General features: G+C 42.1%; 1 protein-coding gene across 21 annotated transcripts in view; it reads right to left on the bottom strand.

Moving 5' to 3' along the window:
- CCDC88A (coiled-coil domain containing 88A) overlaps nt 1-13611 on the bottom strand; it is a 71023-nt gene that overhangs the window by 9753 nt on the left and 47659 nt on the right. For 8 of the 21 annotated variants that reach the window (XM_071446715.1, XM_071447041.1, XM_071447711.1 and 5 more), the window contains 12 exons: nt 11225-11502; nt 10300-10443; nt 9605-9791; nt 9097-9242; nt 8336-8428; nt 7926-8140; nt 3138-3221; nt 1882-2085; nt 1522-1593; nt 886-972; nt 706-762; nt 481-561 (listed from right to left, as the gene is read on the bottom strand). In XM_071446715.1, the coding sequence (XP_071302816.1) occupies nt 481-561; nt 706-762; nt 886-972; nt 1522-1593; nt 1882-2085; nt 3138-3221; nt 7926-8140; nt 8336-8428; nt 9097-9242; nt 9605-9791; nt 10300-10443; nt 11225-11502 (1648 nt within the window). Of the gene's footprint in view, nt 1-480; nt 562-705; nt 763-885; nt 973-1521; nt 1594-1881; nt 2086-3137; nt 3222-7167; nt 7186-7925; nt 8141-8335; nt 8429-9096; nt 9243-9604; nt 9792-10299; nt 10444-11224; nt 11503-13611 lie in introns of all 21 variants that reach the window. The other 13 variants (XM_071447301.1, XM_071447382.1, XM_071447954.1 and 10 more) reach the window with 9 other exon arrangements.

Below are 13611 nucleotides of genomic sequence, written 5' to 3'. Positions count from 1 at the left end.
AGAGAATACTGATGAATCCAGGGATGTTAATAATCTCTTAAAACCAAAATATAAAGGCTTCTAGCATGAATCACATGTGCCATTTTGTGCAGTTGTACAGCACACAGCTCACAGCAGCAGTGCAGTGCAGGAGGATGCTTGGAGAAAAAAAAAAAGGAGCAACTTCTCAGCTTAAAAAGCTTTTAAAGTAATTTGGGGGGGAATTCTTATTTTTCTTATTATAACAATATTATTCAGGTTAGGTTTGATTTAAAATAGTTGGTAACTTAAAAACTAACACCACCTTTGTAATATTTACTAAAACCATATAATACCTGTGCTTCTAATCTGGGGAAAGAAGGCTGTGAAACACTCAAGGAAGCACAGGCTGTGCTGTGCAGTGGGAGGTTTTTGGTTGTGGGGGTTTTTGAACCTCTACAGACGATCTTACAGAGAAAAGAATGGAAATGAAGCACGGATGTGAATTCACCCCCAGCATACCTTTGACTTCATGGAGTGAAGCATTGTTATTGCTATTGCTAGTGGATGTCCTGCCACTATCAAGGCTGGCTGGTCTGGAAGCTGAATGGAAAATTAGGAGACACCATGATGAACAACATTTTAGCAGAGGACACTGCACCTTCACATTCTGCTGCCAGAATGCTCAGAGGATCATGCACGACCTCCCAGGCTGAACATGCCCATGGGAACAAAGTGGTTTCTTACAGATCAGAAAGCGAAGGAATTTCCAGGCGGTCCAAGAGGACACTTTGGAAAAGGGCACTACAGGAATAGCGAGGTACAGAGGAGAGGAAAAGAGAAAGAGTCTAGTTTAGAATTGACACTGAGTGGGGAAGCAGGGATCAGACAGGGGCATGCAGGGGCTGCTGTGGTCAGGGCACTTACAACAGATCTGACAGGGAACCCTGCACAGGGCTGGAATGCCACGGACAGGAGGAGCAAGAGCATCTGCACAGATAAAGTCCTGTACTCCTAAGCCAATACAAGGGAAATGCACTGTTAGTAGCCTCCAAAATGTTTGCTGCTTGTACTCATTGTAAATGTTTATAGTACAGTTAAAACTCCACTTCTATTAATAGCCTATTTTTCACTTCAAAGCTTTGCTTGAAGGAACACGTAAGGATTTTATAAACTACAGCCCATGGCAAATTTGGGGTTCACTGAACAATAAACATTGAAAACTCGGGCCAGATTTGGACTTGATTTTTTAAGATTGAAATGCTAACTTCCTTTATTTACTATTAACTCCAAATGGAAGTGAAAACATTTTCCCACTAAAAGGGAAAATGTTTTGATCCTGTTCAGATGCACTTCACAAATACTTTCTACCAGAGATACAGAACATCTGTCTGATGTAGTAGTTAAGAGAGAAAGGAGAATCTGAAGAAATGATACATTAGAGAGATATGAAAATCAGAGAGAGCATGCTCATTGCAATGATGCCATTCACTGTATTTCCACAAATTCATTAACATTCACATCATATATCCTTAATTCATTTAATGAAAGCTCACATCTTACCATGAACTCTTGATCCTGTACTAGAATCATCACTAATACCTTGTGGACTTACATCTTCAAAGGATGTAGTATCTACACACAGAGACATAAAGGAAGATGTAAAATAAAATAAAGTGGAAAGATTATTAAAATACTTATCATTGGCAAAATGGTAAAAATGAAAGTATTTTTCAAAGCAATCAATTTTTACTTAGGAAACATTCTGTAGGAAAAACCTTGAAACATTTTATAATTGCAGATATTAAACCGGTTCATTATCTTAGCACTGCAACTCAATCATTAAGATTGAAAAACTTAAAACATTAAGTCAAACCAATATTTACATAGTTACATCAGGGTGCAAAAAGCTTCTACCTATACCTTTATTATTTAGCAACTGCTTGGATCTGAAGCCTGTGGAGGAGTTGACAGTGGCAAAGTTGATAGCTGTAGTGGAGAAGGCCATAGCTCCCAATTCCTTCCTCCTTTTACCCGTGGATATATCATCAGGACCCTCCAGATGCTCAGAACTACCTGTCCATTGTCCTCCTGCCAGGACCATGGACTGCACCAGGTCATTCATGGCTGGGATGCAAATGAAAGCAAATGATCAGCGTGGGCAATGTACCTGCTCCGCTTGTTAATTTGCATTGCAAAGGTCGGACAGTTTTCTAAGCATTAAAGCGCCCGCAGCAGCAGCAGCCGGCAGGAGCAAACCACACCCCGGGTACCGCATGCAACAGGCTCGGCGGGAAGGGAGGGAGGGACGGGATTCGGGCTCCCGAGCCCAGGGAGGTGCTCAAAACGGGATTGGCAGGGATCGCCATGCGCCAGGTGCTGTTAGAGGCTCTGCCAGCCGCTTGCCGTGAGAAAATGGGATGAGCGGGGACAAAACGGGCACGGGTGCTCAGCCAACGGAGTGCCGGCGCTGCCACGGGATCCTTGTACAGTGCAGGTTACTGCAGGCACACTGGGGTTTACAGAGCAACAGAGAGAGGATCTGAAAAATACCACAGCTGATGATATTCACCTTTACTTCCCCAAACTCGAGAAAACTGTCCACCCCTCATTAGAAAACAAAACAAAACAAAAGAAATCAATGCAGCATTCTGGCAACGAGAACTGATGAACGCTCGCAGAGTGACAGACCACCAGAGAGCCTTGCACAATCTCCTACACTTGCTTTAAACAAAAAAAAAAATAAAATTACAGTGACTTCTGAACAAAAGGCTTATGAAACGTGTCATTTCAAAGTATTTCCGTTAACACAGTGCACTGTAAATTCATATACACATGGGGCCATGTGTATATAGACAGCTATGTATACAAATATATGCAGTCACAAGGCACTGAATAGATTATATGCATGTGCATGGCAACGTGTGGCTACGTGTGTGTGCACAGCTGCACAGACATAAAGTATTCAGTGCCAAAGTTCTTTTTTTAAAAAAAAAAAAGGGGGGGGGGGAGAGAAAAAGTAAAAAGAAAAAAGCTCCAGCTCCTTGTACTGTAGCAGGACTTGCACATTGCAAAAGAGGAGGAAAAATAGAGCGCAGTCCAGGGAGAGGTTAGTGAAAAATTAGTAACGGAAGCCAGTGTAGCCATTGAGAAGAAGCTGAACTGTCATAAAGTCTTACACATGGAGCGACGGTAGAAGGCCTTCATTTTGTCTTTTTCCTTCGGTCTGTTCCTCAAAAAGGGCAGTCTTTTCAGTGCACCCACTTTTATGTCATAGCATGAGGAAAAACGGAAACAGGGAAATGAAAGAAAAAAAGGGAGAAGAACAGATGGAAGTTAAATGTTGAAACTAAGGAGAGAAATGAATGTCTGAGTTTAAGCTAGGTATGCTTATGCTAAAAGCTATCATTCTCCTGCTTCTGGGTGATAATGAAATATTGAAAGTACACTGAAACAGGAAAACTTCCATAGATCACTCAAATGCACTGAAAATTACAGTGCAGAGGGTAATACAGTTTGAAGCTCTTGAAAAAAATAAATGTAACTTCTTTGCAGGTGATTACAGGAATTGACCACTATGTAACTTTTACTGTGAAAAACAGCATTTTTTTTTGAACATAAAGAAAAATGTGAAGCAAAAAAAGCTGAAAATGAAAGCAACTCTAAGTACAATTTCTATGATAAAATATGTTCACATTGTTATTTTTGGGGGTTAATAACTTCTGTAATGCTTTGCCTGCAAATCTAAGAGGACACAGTCTATTATCAGTCTTCAGTTCTTCCATTCTGTGCTCAGTAATAACTTTGGTCATCTACTGTCTCATAGAAAACCTGCAAGGGCCTTCTCATCAATATAATTTGTGGGCATTATTTTGGTAAAATACTAAAATCAATCTGCTTCAAATGTGCAAGTATTTTAGCTGAAAAAAACACCAAAGGAAAAAAAAAACCCAAAACAGCAAAAGAAAATCCAAATTGTGAGTGTTGCTGTAACGTTTTGGGAGGGCCCAAGGAAAATCGAGTTAAATTCTACCAGGAGAATTACAGAGTTAAAATTACAAATAGTATTAAAAGAGGGAGGAGGGGGAAGTCACGAGTTAATCTTGTCCTTGGAGTCAGGAACTCTGCATTAGGAACTGCTGACCTGCCTGGGGTAAGTCTGGGGGCTGATGCCAGGCACAGGAGCCACCATGGAAAGATCCAGAAGGGGACAGGGGATGGAATTCCCCAGAGTGGCAATTTCTGCAGAGATGGCAGCAGCTCTGGTTTGTGCAGAGGTCTGTCAGACCATGCTCTGCCTGCTTTGCCTCTGCAGCCCCTTTTGGGAGGTGTGCCCTGCTCCCCCAGCCTGGCACACAGCAGTTCTGTGTACAGAGCAGTGCATATATATCATAGATACCATTTACAAGTGCACATGAGCTACCCTGGCAGGGAAATATTCCCTGTTCCTGCCTCTCCATCAGCTCTTCCCATGCCTGCACCCACAGGAACAGGTTCCCAAACCAATCCAACCACAGAGGTCATTCTGCTCTATCTCTACTCTTTGTCATCAAGGCAACACAGGAGAAAAAAACTTCCTCTGTAACTTCTGTCAGCCTTTACAGACAAAATAACTCATCCCTCTGTGATCCTTTATGAAAGGTTACTGACTCCTCTTCACTAAAAACTCCTTAATCTTATGAAAAAGTAACCAGAGGATGCTCAAGGACTGTTTGAGTCATCTGTCCTTCCTGTCCATTAACACAGATCCCCTGCAATAGGGCTGATTTATGGCTCTCAGCAACTGTGCCCCCCAGGAAACTCCCCTGCAACCACTGATGTCCTGCAAACCCTGCATCAAAAAAGCAAAATGCTTGGAAGGGAAACTGTGTCAGTAATATCTGCACAGAATTCACCTCAGAAAATGTCCTGGAACAGTAATTCTAATAAGTAATCCTGGGATGGCAGAGCTACAGCAAAAATCAACTGTTCTTTTTCTTTTCAGTATTCCATCAATACTTTCTTGCTTTCTGACCTGAGAATGAATGATGATGATTGCAGAATTCCTCAAGTGAGCAGGAGACGTTCCATTTTGTAACTCTCCTGCTTGCCTGAGATCCTCCGGGGAATTCTGTATTAAAATCCTGACATGTTTTTGTTCATGCACAGAAGAATTTATGAGGCAGAAATCTTCAAAATGCCTCAGTTTTGGGAGCCCAGAACACTCCTTTTATTCCCTCTGTGACACAGCATACCTGCTACTGGTGTTCTAGTAGAGATGACAATTTACTAACAGCCCTAACTCCTTGGGAACTTGTTCATTTCCTGAAATGGCTAAAGTGGAAGCCAGCAAAGGATATCTGTATTTCTCCACAGAAAACTAAAATCCCTTCTGCCTGCCTTGGGTTTTGTCTGGAAAAGCTCAGAATGGCCCAATCCAGAGGAAAAGCCCTGCACAGAGCAGGTGTCAGGTCCATGGCACTCACCTGATCCTGAGGGTGATCAATGATAATTTGTGGGCAGTACCTGGGAACAAGGAGGCATGGAAAGCCAAGGTGAAACCCTGCAGTCAGGAGCACACACCCTTCCTGCAGGATTAACCTGTGCTGGGACAGCAAAAGCCCTCCAGACATCCCCTCCTTCCCACAGGGATCAGACACAGACCTCAGGTGGTGTTCTCTGAGAACAGGGTAACCTGATTTTTGTGCCAAGATCACCTTTCCCAGGGAGATAACAGCTCACCTGGAAACATTTGCATGAGAAAGTGGCCTGTGTTGGAAAAACACAATCGCCATCACCACCCACAAAAGAGGAAAAACTACAGATGTCACACACAGCAAACACTTTTGAAATCAGTATCTCTGACAGGGAATGGGGGGTGTGTGAGCCCTGTGGATCCTGGAGATCTCTGTGTCAGGTACTCATTCCTCCAGCTCAGAACATTGCTGGTTTGTGCCAGGGAAGGTGAGCTGCCTTCTCCTGCCTCCTCAAGGACACTCAGGACATTTCACCTCACTGGAACCAGCTCCTTGCCAGCTGCTGGAGGTCAGGGTGGCACAGAACTCTTCAGAGCCAGAGCTGCCTTCAGCCAGCACCTGAGCACTGGCACAGACAGGCTGCACTCACTGTTTGCTCCCTCCTGTAGCTCCTTCAGTGGAAGCTGCTACTGCCAAACTGCTTCCCATGGAAAAGAAAGGACCCAAATCCTGGGATTTAGGACTTACAGTCACTCTAGGAGCAGAAGAAGAAGACTGCAAAATGTGCACCATCACCAGCACTCGTCACACTGAGATATTCTCTCTGCTTTGTGAGGCACAAATTGTCTCAGATCTCTGCCTCAGAGCTGAGCTGGCACAAAATGCATCCGAATTCTCTCCAAAACTCTGGTTTCCATGGCGACATGTGTAATGGAGGAAGGTCAGGATCCGGAATTAGATCAGCCCTTCCAGTTTGTGGATAAATACACTGGGATTAAGGGAAACATGAGCAAGGTCCATGGAGTAGAAAATTAATGAGGTCTGAACAGCTTCAAACCTCTTTTGAGGCTCAGCCACCGTAAGTGCAGCCGTGGCTCCCCAGGAGGGTAACTGCACACTACAAGGTCCCAAGAATCATGCAAAGAAAACTGTCACAGAAAAGCCCTTCCAGAACATGACATTGCTGACACAGAAGCAGATGGGCTGAACCACAGCGTGCACACTCCCAGCTCCCCCAACACACATCCAGGACAGCTCCAGTCACTCCCCAGTTCCACACCACTCACGGTTTGGATGTAAAAGCAACAGTTGCTTTTTAAAAAAGTTTAAAAGTACCCGGTTTGATGCTTACACTGAAAAAGGCCGATCTCCCCAAAGGGGCAACTTAGTAACCAAAGTGCTAAAATGTACCCTTAAACTATACTTTCTTCAGTTATTAAAAAATACAGATCTGATTTTAACTTTTCCTGAAATAGCATTTTTGGGATGTTTTTAACTTTGACTAAGCTTCTGCAAGAAGCACAGAAGAAAAAAAAACCACATCATAATGGCTGTAATAATTCACAGCTGGCACAAACCCCAGACCTGCTGTCTTTTGAAACCCAATACATTAAATTTAAAAGTAGTAGTGCAAACATTGGAAGTGACTGTTAATGCACATGGATTCTGATGCTTTTACATGCACAGCCAAAATGCTTTTGGTGCATAGCTATTAAGCAGAACCATTACATCCTGATAACTTGGCTGTAACTACCTCTCAAGTTGTGAGAAACTGGGCAGTTTATGATTCATGCCAAAAGTGAAGAACAAAAGACACAGATAATAAATAATAATAAATAGAATCTGGCCTTATAGATCCTAATGGGGGCACCCTAATGGGATGGCTATCAAATCCCTCAAGGTCAGCAAATCTGGAATATTCCATCTAATCACACTTCTGTGGGTCCTCATTCTCCCTCTCAACCACTTCACTCCAATTTCAGGATCAGAAACAATTCCTGTATTTTTAACAGGCTGTGTTTCTACAGTAACACTTCCTGTCACATGTCCAAATTTCATTGTTGGTTTTGTGAGATGCTGGGGGAACACCTTCAGACAGAAGGTGTTTTTAGCAACTCAAGGATGTTAGCACAGCCACAGCTTGGAAAACACTCTCAAGACAAGGGAAAGAGTCATGCTGGGACAAGAGGGAGAAACAAAAAGGGCCCTTGTGGTGACACCTGACATTCTATCCCAAATCCTGCTCGCTTGACCCAGTACCAGCGCCTGCTTCGTCTTACCCAGGCACTGTGAGTGTATTTTAACACTTGAATTTTGAGGTACAGAAATGCTCAAAACTAGCTCTGCTCAAACACTTCGGGGAGTTTGCAAGAAGTTCTGCCCTTAATAAATTAATCCAGGCTTCATTCCTACAGACTTAGAAACGATCTTTACAAATCCTCCACAACACGCAGTCGTTTCCAACATTTAGCCAAGGTTTATTCAGGGAACGAAGCGGTTTGCAGTACTCACTGCTACTCTTTTTGGTGCCCAGGGTCTGCCCATCCTCCAGGGAGTTGGAGCCCACAGAGGAGCTGTCCTGGCTGTCCTGGTGGGGCAGCTGCAGGAATCCCTCGCTGGACTCGGAGCGCGTGGGCGTCAGCGTCACCGACTTGAGGCGCTCGCGGTTCCCGTCCTTCTTGGACTTGATCAGCTTCCTCATCTTCAGGGTGATCCAGTTGCCCCTTCTGTCATCAAAACCACAGCACATTCACTGCATTTACAACACATTGCTTAGGCCTGCAGAGCCAACTGGTTTTTATGCAAGGCAGACGTGATTCTGCTCCCACAATTGTAATGGAATCTCCATTTTCAGTGGGAACGGAACAGGCCTGCCGTGCTTTAGAGCTGGTTTATTTTACATCATGTTTGTTCACCAGTACCTTCTTGGTGGGGATGGCTCATAAAATTTGTACTGATCCATTATCTTCTCCTCCAGCTTCTCCTTCTGCCGCCTCAATTCGTTTAGTTTGTCACTGCAAACAGAAATTAATGACAATTTATGCTTCAAAAACATACACAGGATGCGTGGGCAGCACAGTCCTCAGGGAATCTGTTATCTGAGAATTGTCACCTTCTGTGAGGAATTCATACATAACCCTTGGCTCTTATTGAAAAAGCAAGAGATACAGCAAACAATCACCCTTAGGCTTAACTTCATGATATAAAATGGAATAAAATTCCATTTGCCTTTTTCACATATTCCTCCTTTTCATATAAAGTGCTCTATCATTTAGATAAGCACATTTTCTCTCCTCTTGAGTCCACTAAAGAAGCTTAGATTACAAATCTACAAATTAATCTACAATGTATATAGACTCATGTATGAATATTATCAATCTACAAATACAGTGTTTACAAATCTAAACTTGGCCAGTAGTAAAATGAGGAATAAATATCAGTTTTATTCCTTATTTGCATCGTCAGTAATGAACACAATTGCACTGATCCTTTAGAACTACAAATATGTTGCTATTTTGAGTTATCTGTTTTATGTTTATCATTGAAATTCTTATTTTAAAGAGAAACATTTCAGAAGTAGCACGTGTCTTAAATTCTATATTTAACAGAAGCTTTTTTAGAAAAATGCAGGTATTGGTGTCACTGCCCTAATCCCTGTGACTTCCTTGTTTTCACAACTCACATGTACTGCCTTTGCTCTACATGGAACAGATCCTTGCTTTCCATGTTCTGCTCCAGTAATGTTCTGTTCTGCAGCATTAAGGTCTGGATTTGATCCAGCAGGTGTCTGTTTTCCTCCTCCAGGTTTCCTTTCAGTTGGCTGAGCAGCTGTTAAAACAGAGGAAATTGCCCATGCATTTATATGTGAGTGTATTTTACACACGGATAATAAGATTATCAAGTAAATTTAGGTCTACACAGGGGTTCTTAAATCAAACTCAAAATGAAATCATGAATCAACTGATAAAAGCCTCTTTGATGCCTTAAATAATTTAAACCAGTTTCCCTAATATGAGCCTGAGATTGTGTATTGCCTGTACAGCAGGTAAATTAATTAGTCTTTGGATCCACTTCATTATCTATAAATGACTGATACTCCAGCACTTCATATGATTTTATGAACCCATAAATACAGTTATAAAAATATTCCAGTGATTGCAGCCATTACAAGCAGCAGAATTCCCACATACCTCACACTGGTTATTTAGCTTTGTCGATGTAATATCCAGTTGCTGGTACTGTTCTTTGAGTTTGGAAAACTCAGCTTCCAACCGTGTTTGCTCCAGTTTGGAATTGTTCAACAATGTTTTCAGATTCTTGTGGTCAGTCTGTAGCACTTCATTCTCCCTCAGGAGCTGAGTGTACGTGTGAGTGAGCCTGGGATGCAAAGAGACTATCAAAGAATGCTGGAAATGAATTTGTTACCCACACTCCCTCTGAAGCATGACATTTCCAACTACTCCATAAAATAGACACACAAATTCCTCACTGTCACATACTGTAAGGTATCCCAGCCTGATTTTCCTAGGAATGTGTTCTGCCTTTGAGCCAAGCACTGTTCTCTGTACATTTAAATACAAAGCAGCATCTCTATGTCATAACTGGTTTTAAGATGCCACTTTTCAGAATAAAAGAATCTAACAAACAGCCAACACAAAACAGGAATGACCCAAACTCTGGCAATCACAGAGGTTACATATTTCCTGGCCTCCCTTTGTCCCTCCTGGGCCCTGCCATGCCCCTTTGTCCCACATGTCCCCCCAGGATATAAAGATTATTTTTGTGGGATCATGAATATTTGGAATAGCAGCATCAGGTGTCAAAGAAATGTGAAGAACACACCATTTGTTTAGGCTGTGTATTCAGGTGCCAGAATTCTCTTTACCTTTCATTTTCATCCCGAAGTTTTTTATATTCTGCTGCCACAGTTTCATGTTTCTCACTCTGCTGCAGCATTTTGTCCTGCTCTGTCTTGAGAACCTTCTCCAGCTCTTCCAGCTGCACTTTCTGTTTCAGCAATTGATTGTACCTGCAAAGACAATACAACTGGTGGTACCTGCAAAGACAATTCCTTTTGTGGAATGATCAAAAAAAAAGGGATTTTGATGAAATGGCCTCTGTTAAAGTAATAATCTAGTGATTGAGTGATTTTATTCATTCTATAATTTTATCAGACAACTGTGGAAGCCCAGGGCACTGGGAATATTTCTCTGTCTGCTCTGGGGTGCCCTGACCCCCAGGGGAGCACTGACTTTGACCCTCATTCATGGAGAAAGTTTCCTAGACTTCAAGATAGACTAGAATCCAGAAAAGTGTGAAATAGATTATAGAGAGTAGTGTAGGTGCATCACTTGGTGAGAAATTGAGGTTTTGGGATTTTTAGTATGTTTTGGATGGAAGCAAGATGGAGGGCACAGGGTGTCATCCTGGGTTTCTTCTTCCTCCTTCTTCATGGGTTTGGGTGGCATTTTGTAATTGGGTAGAAAAGTCTGCATTGTGCGCTCTGTGGGATCAGTTATTGGGTTAAAAGGGAAATAAGCTAGGTGTCAACTCTTAATTGAATAGTTCAGTCTTAAAAGGCCTTGTAACAAGAGATTGTTGGCCACTTTGTGCCTTCTAATGAAAAGCTGCCCAGCTCACAGCAGTGAGATAGGAAATTTTGTTTTACTGATAAGAAATAATAAACACCTGAGTCTGAACATGAATTACTGTCTCAAGTGCCTTCAATGCAGACCCAGAGAAACCAACAAGTGATGCCCCCAGAGAGAGCCATTCCTATGAATGGCAGCGTGCTTTTCCTGAGTACTTACCTATCCTCCAAGTCCTTGTGCTCCACCTCCAGGTTCTTGTGGGCAGCCTTGAGGCTGCCGTGCTTGGCGATCAGGGACTCGTACTCGGCGGCCTGGCGCTCGTGCAGCTGCTCCAGGCGCTCGTGGTCCTTGAGCAGGGCCTCGTAGAGCCCCTTCAGGTCCTCGCGCTCCTTCAGCACCGCCTCGTTCTCGTTCTCCAGGGCCGACTGCTGGATCAGCAGCTGCGCGTTCTGGTTCATCAGCGACGTGCTCTGCGAGTTCAGCGTGGAGTTCTCAACCTGCAGCCACAAACGGGGAGCGCTCGCAGTTATTCCATCCCCCACCTCCCAAAGGCTTCTCGGGTTTAACCCTTCTCCACCTTCTGGTTGTTCCACTGGCTACTGGTGTACTGGTAGGGAATGCCCTGATGAAGGCAGGAATGATGCATCTGACTCCATGTTCTCAGAAGGATATTATATTATATTATATTATATTATATTATATTATATTATATTATATTATATTATATTATATTATATTATATTATATTATATTATATTATATTATATTATATTATATTATATTATATTATATTATATTATCATCATACTATATTATCATATTATAATAATGTTACAATATCAATAATATTAACATATTATATTGATATTATATAATATTATATTCCATTATTATAGTATATTATTCTAATAACACCACAATATTAATATTAATATGTTATATTAATAATATATAATATTATTATATTATATTAAAGAATATTATATTATACTAAAGAATACAGAAAAGCTACCTAGTGAATGCTAAAAAGATAATAATGCTAAAAAAATAATAATGAAAACTTGTGACTCTCTCCAGAGTCCTGACACAGCTTGGCCCTGATTGGCCAAAGAGTGAAAACAACTCACAGCAGAATCAATGGAACAATCACCTGTGGGTAAACAATCTCCAAACACATTCCACATGTGAGCACAACACTGGAGAAGCAAATGAGATAAGAATTGTTTTCCTTTTCTCTGAGGCTTCTCAGCTTCCCAGGAGAAAAATCCTGGGTGAAGGGATTTTTTCAGAGAATGTGAATGCCACAGATAACCTTTTCTTACATCCCAGGAGACAGCTCCAATTCAAAATGTTCCAAGAGTATTTCTTAGCAGAAAGCACTGAAGCATGTGATTGAATTCACTGGGATGGATCAAGTTATTATTTACCTTTCAACATCTGTTAAAATGTTATCTTGCTGACAGAGCTGTTTTCCCCTAGCACCGAGATCCCTTAGAGAAATGGATCACCAGTGATCCTGATAAAAGCCAAATCTGTGCCATGACTGAAATAAAATGGACTTTCACTCAGGCATGGAGATTTATTTTTTAAAAAATTCTATAGTGTCACCACGATATCTTCATGGTATCCACACATTCCTTCACAATGAGAGTTCCAATAGGAACATCCATTTAACAGAGAGAGGGAGATAAATAACAGCACCTGGGAGGAACTCCCTATGTTCTGTTCTGTGCTCTTTTGTGGAACAGCACCAGTTCTCCAACCACTGTCCCAGAACAGTATTCATGTGTATTAATACACTAAAGCCTTCAACCTTAAACAGTTTTTAAAAGCCCCAATCAACCAACAACTTCACTTTTTGTGTCTCTGGAGAAATCCTTGGATATCTTAAAGAACTGGTGCTTGTCACTTGACCTGTACCAGCTTCATTCTCTTTCCTGTTCAAGAGATGAAAACCACAAACTACTGAGCCCTCTAATACCCTCGGGGTATCTATTAAGGAAAAAAAAACTCCATCTCTCACTCCAGTTCCTGCTGTTACCAGGGAACAAATCCCTTCCTGCTGCAACTGCAGGGTTCTTTGTTACAGATGAGAAAGCCGAATCTTTCACTGGAAATGAAGTCATGTCTGATGGCATGGGTGTGCTGGGAAACTTCCCAGGCTGAAGGCTGAGCTTGGTTAGGTCAGAATTCCCAGTCACAGACTGGGAATTCTTGCAGACATCCTTTCCCTTGGCTGCTCCTTATGGGTATCAGCAGGAAGAGAAGAATTAACTGCTGAGGAACAATTTTGGCACAGTCCAGGTAAAGCAGCTCAGTCTGCACTTCAGATTTAACCAACAGTTCATCACTTTGATTTTCCTGAACATTTTTCAACTTCCACTTGGATTTGCAGTTCATAGAGAATTGTTTTGCCAGAGGAGAGGCCTGTGCTGCTGGGCATGAGGCAAAAAAGGAACTCTACAGATATTCCTGGGGTTTGGTGATGAAGGGAACTACAAAGCCCTCAGAGAGCTCTGAATCCCAGCAATCCCCTCTCAACTGCTTTAATGGGACACTTCCATGTCACATCCACTGGTTTTTAACAACCAGAGCTGGCACAGGGT

The sequence above is a fragment of the Agelaius tricolor genome, unplaced genomic scaffold, assembly GCF_023055355.1.
Source record: "Agelaius tricolor isolate 1412-34295 unplaced genomic scaffold, bAgeTri1.0.p SCAF_1, whole genome shotgun sequence".
NCBI classification, from domain to species: domain Eukaryota; kingdom Metazoa; phylum Chordata; class Aves; order Passeriformes; family Icteridae; genus Agelaius; species Agelaius tricolor.
This window is presented reverse-complemented; position numbering and strand designations above follow the sequence as displayed.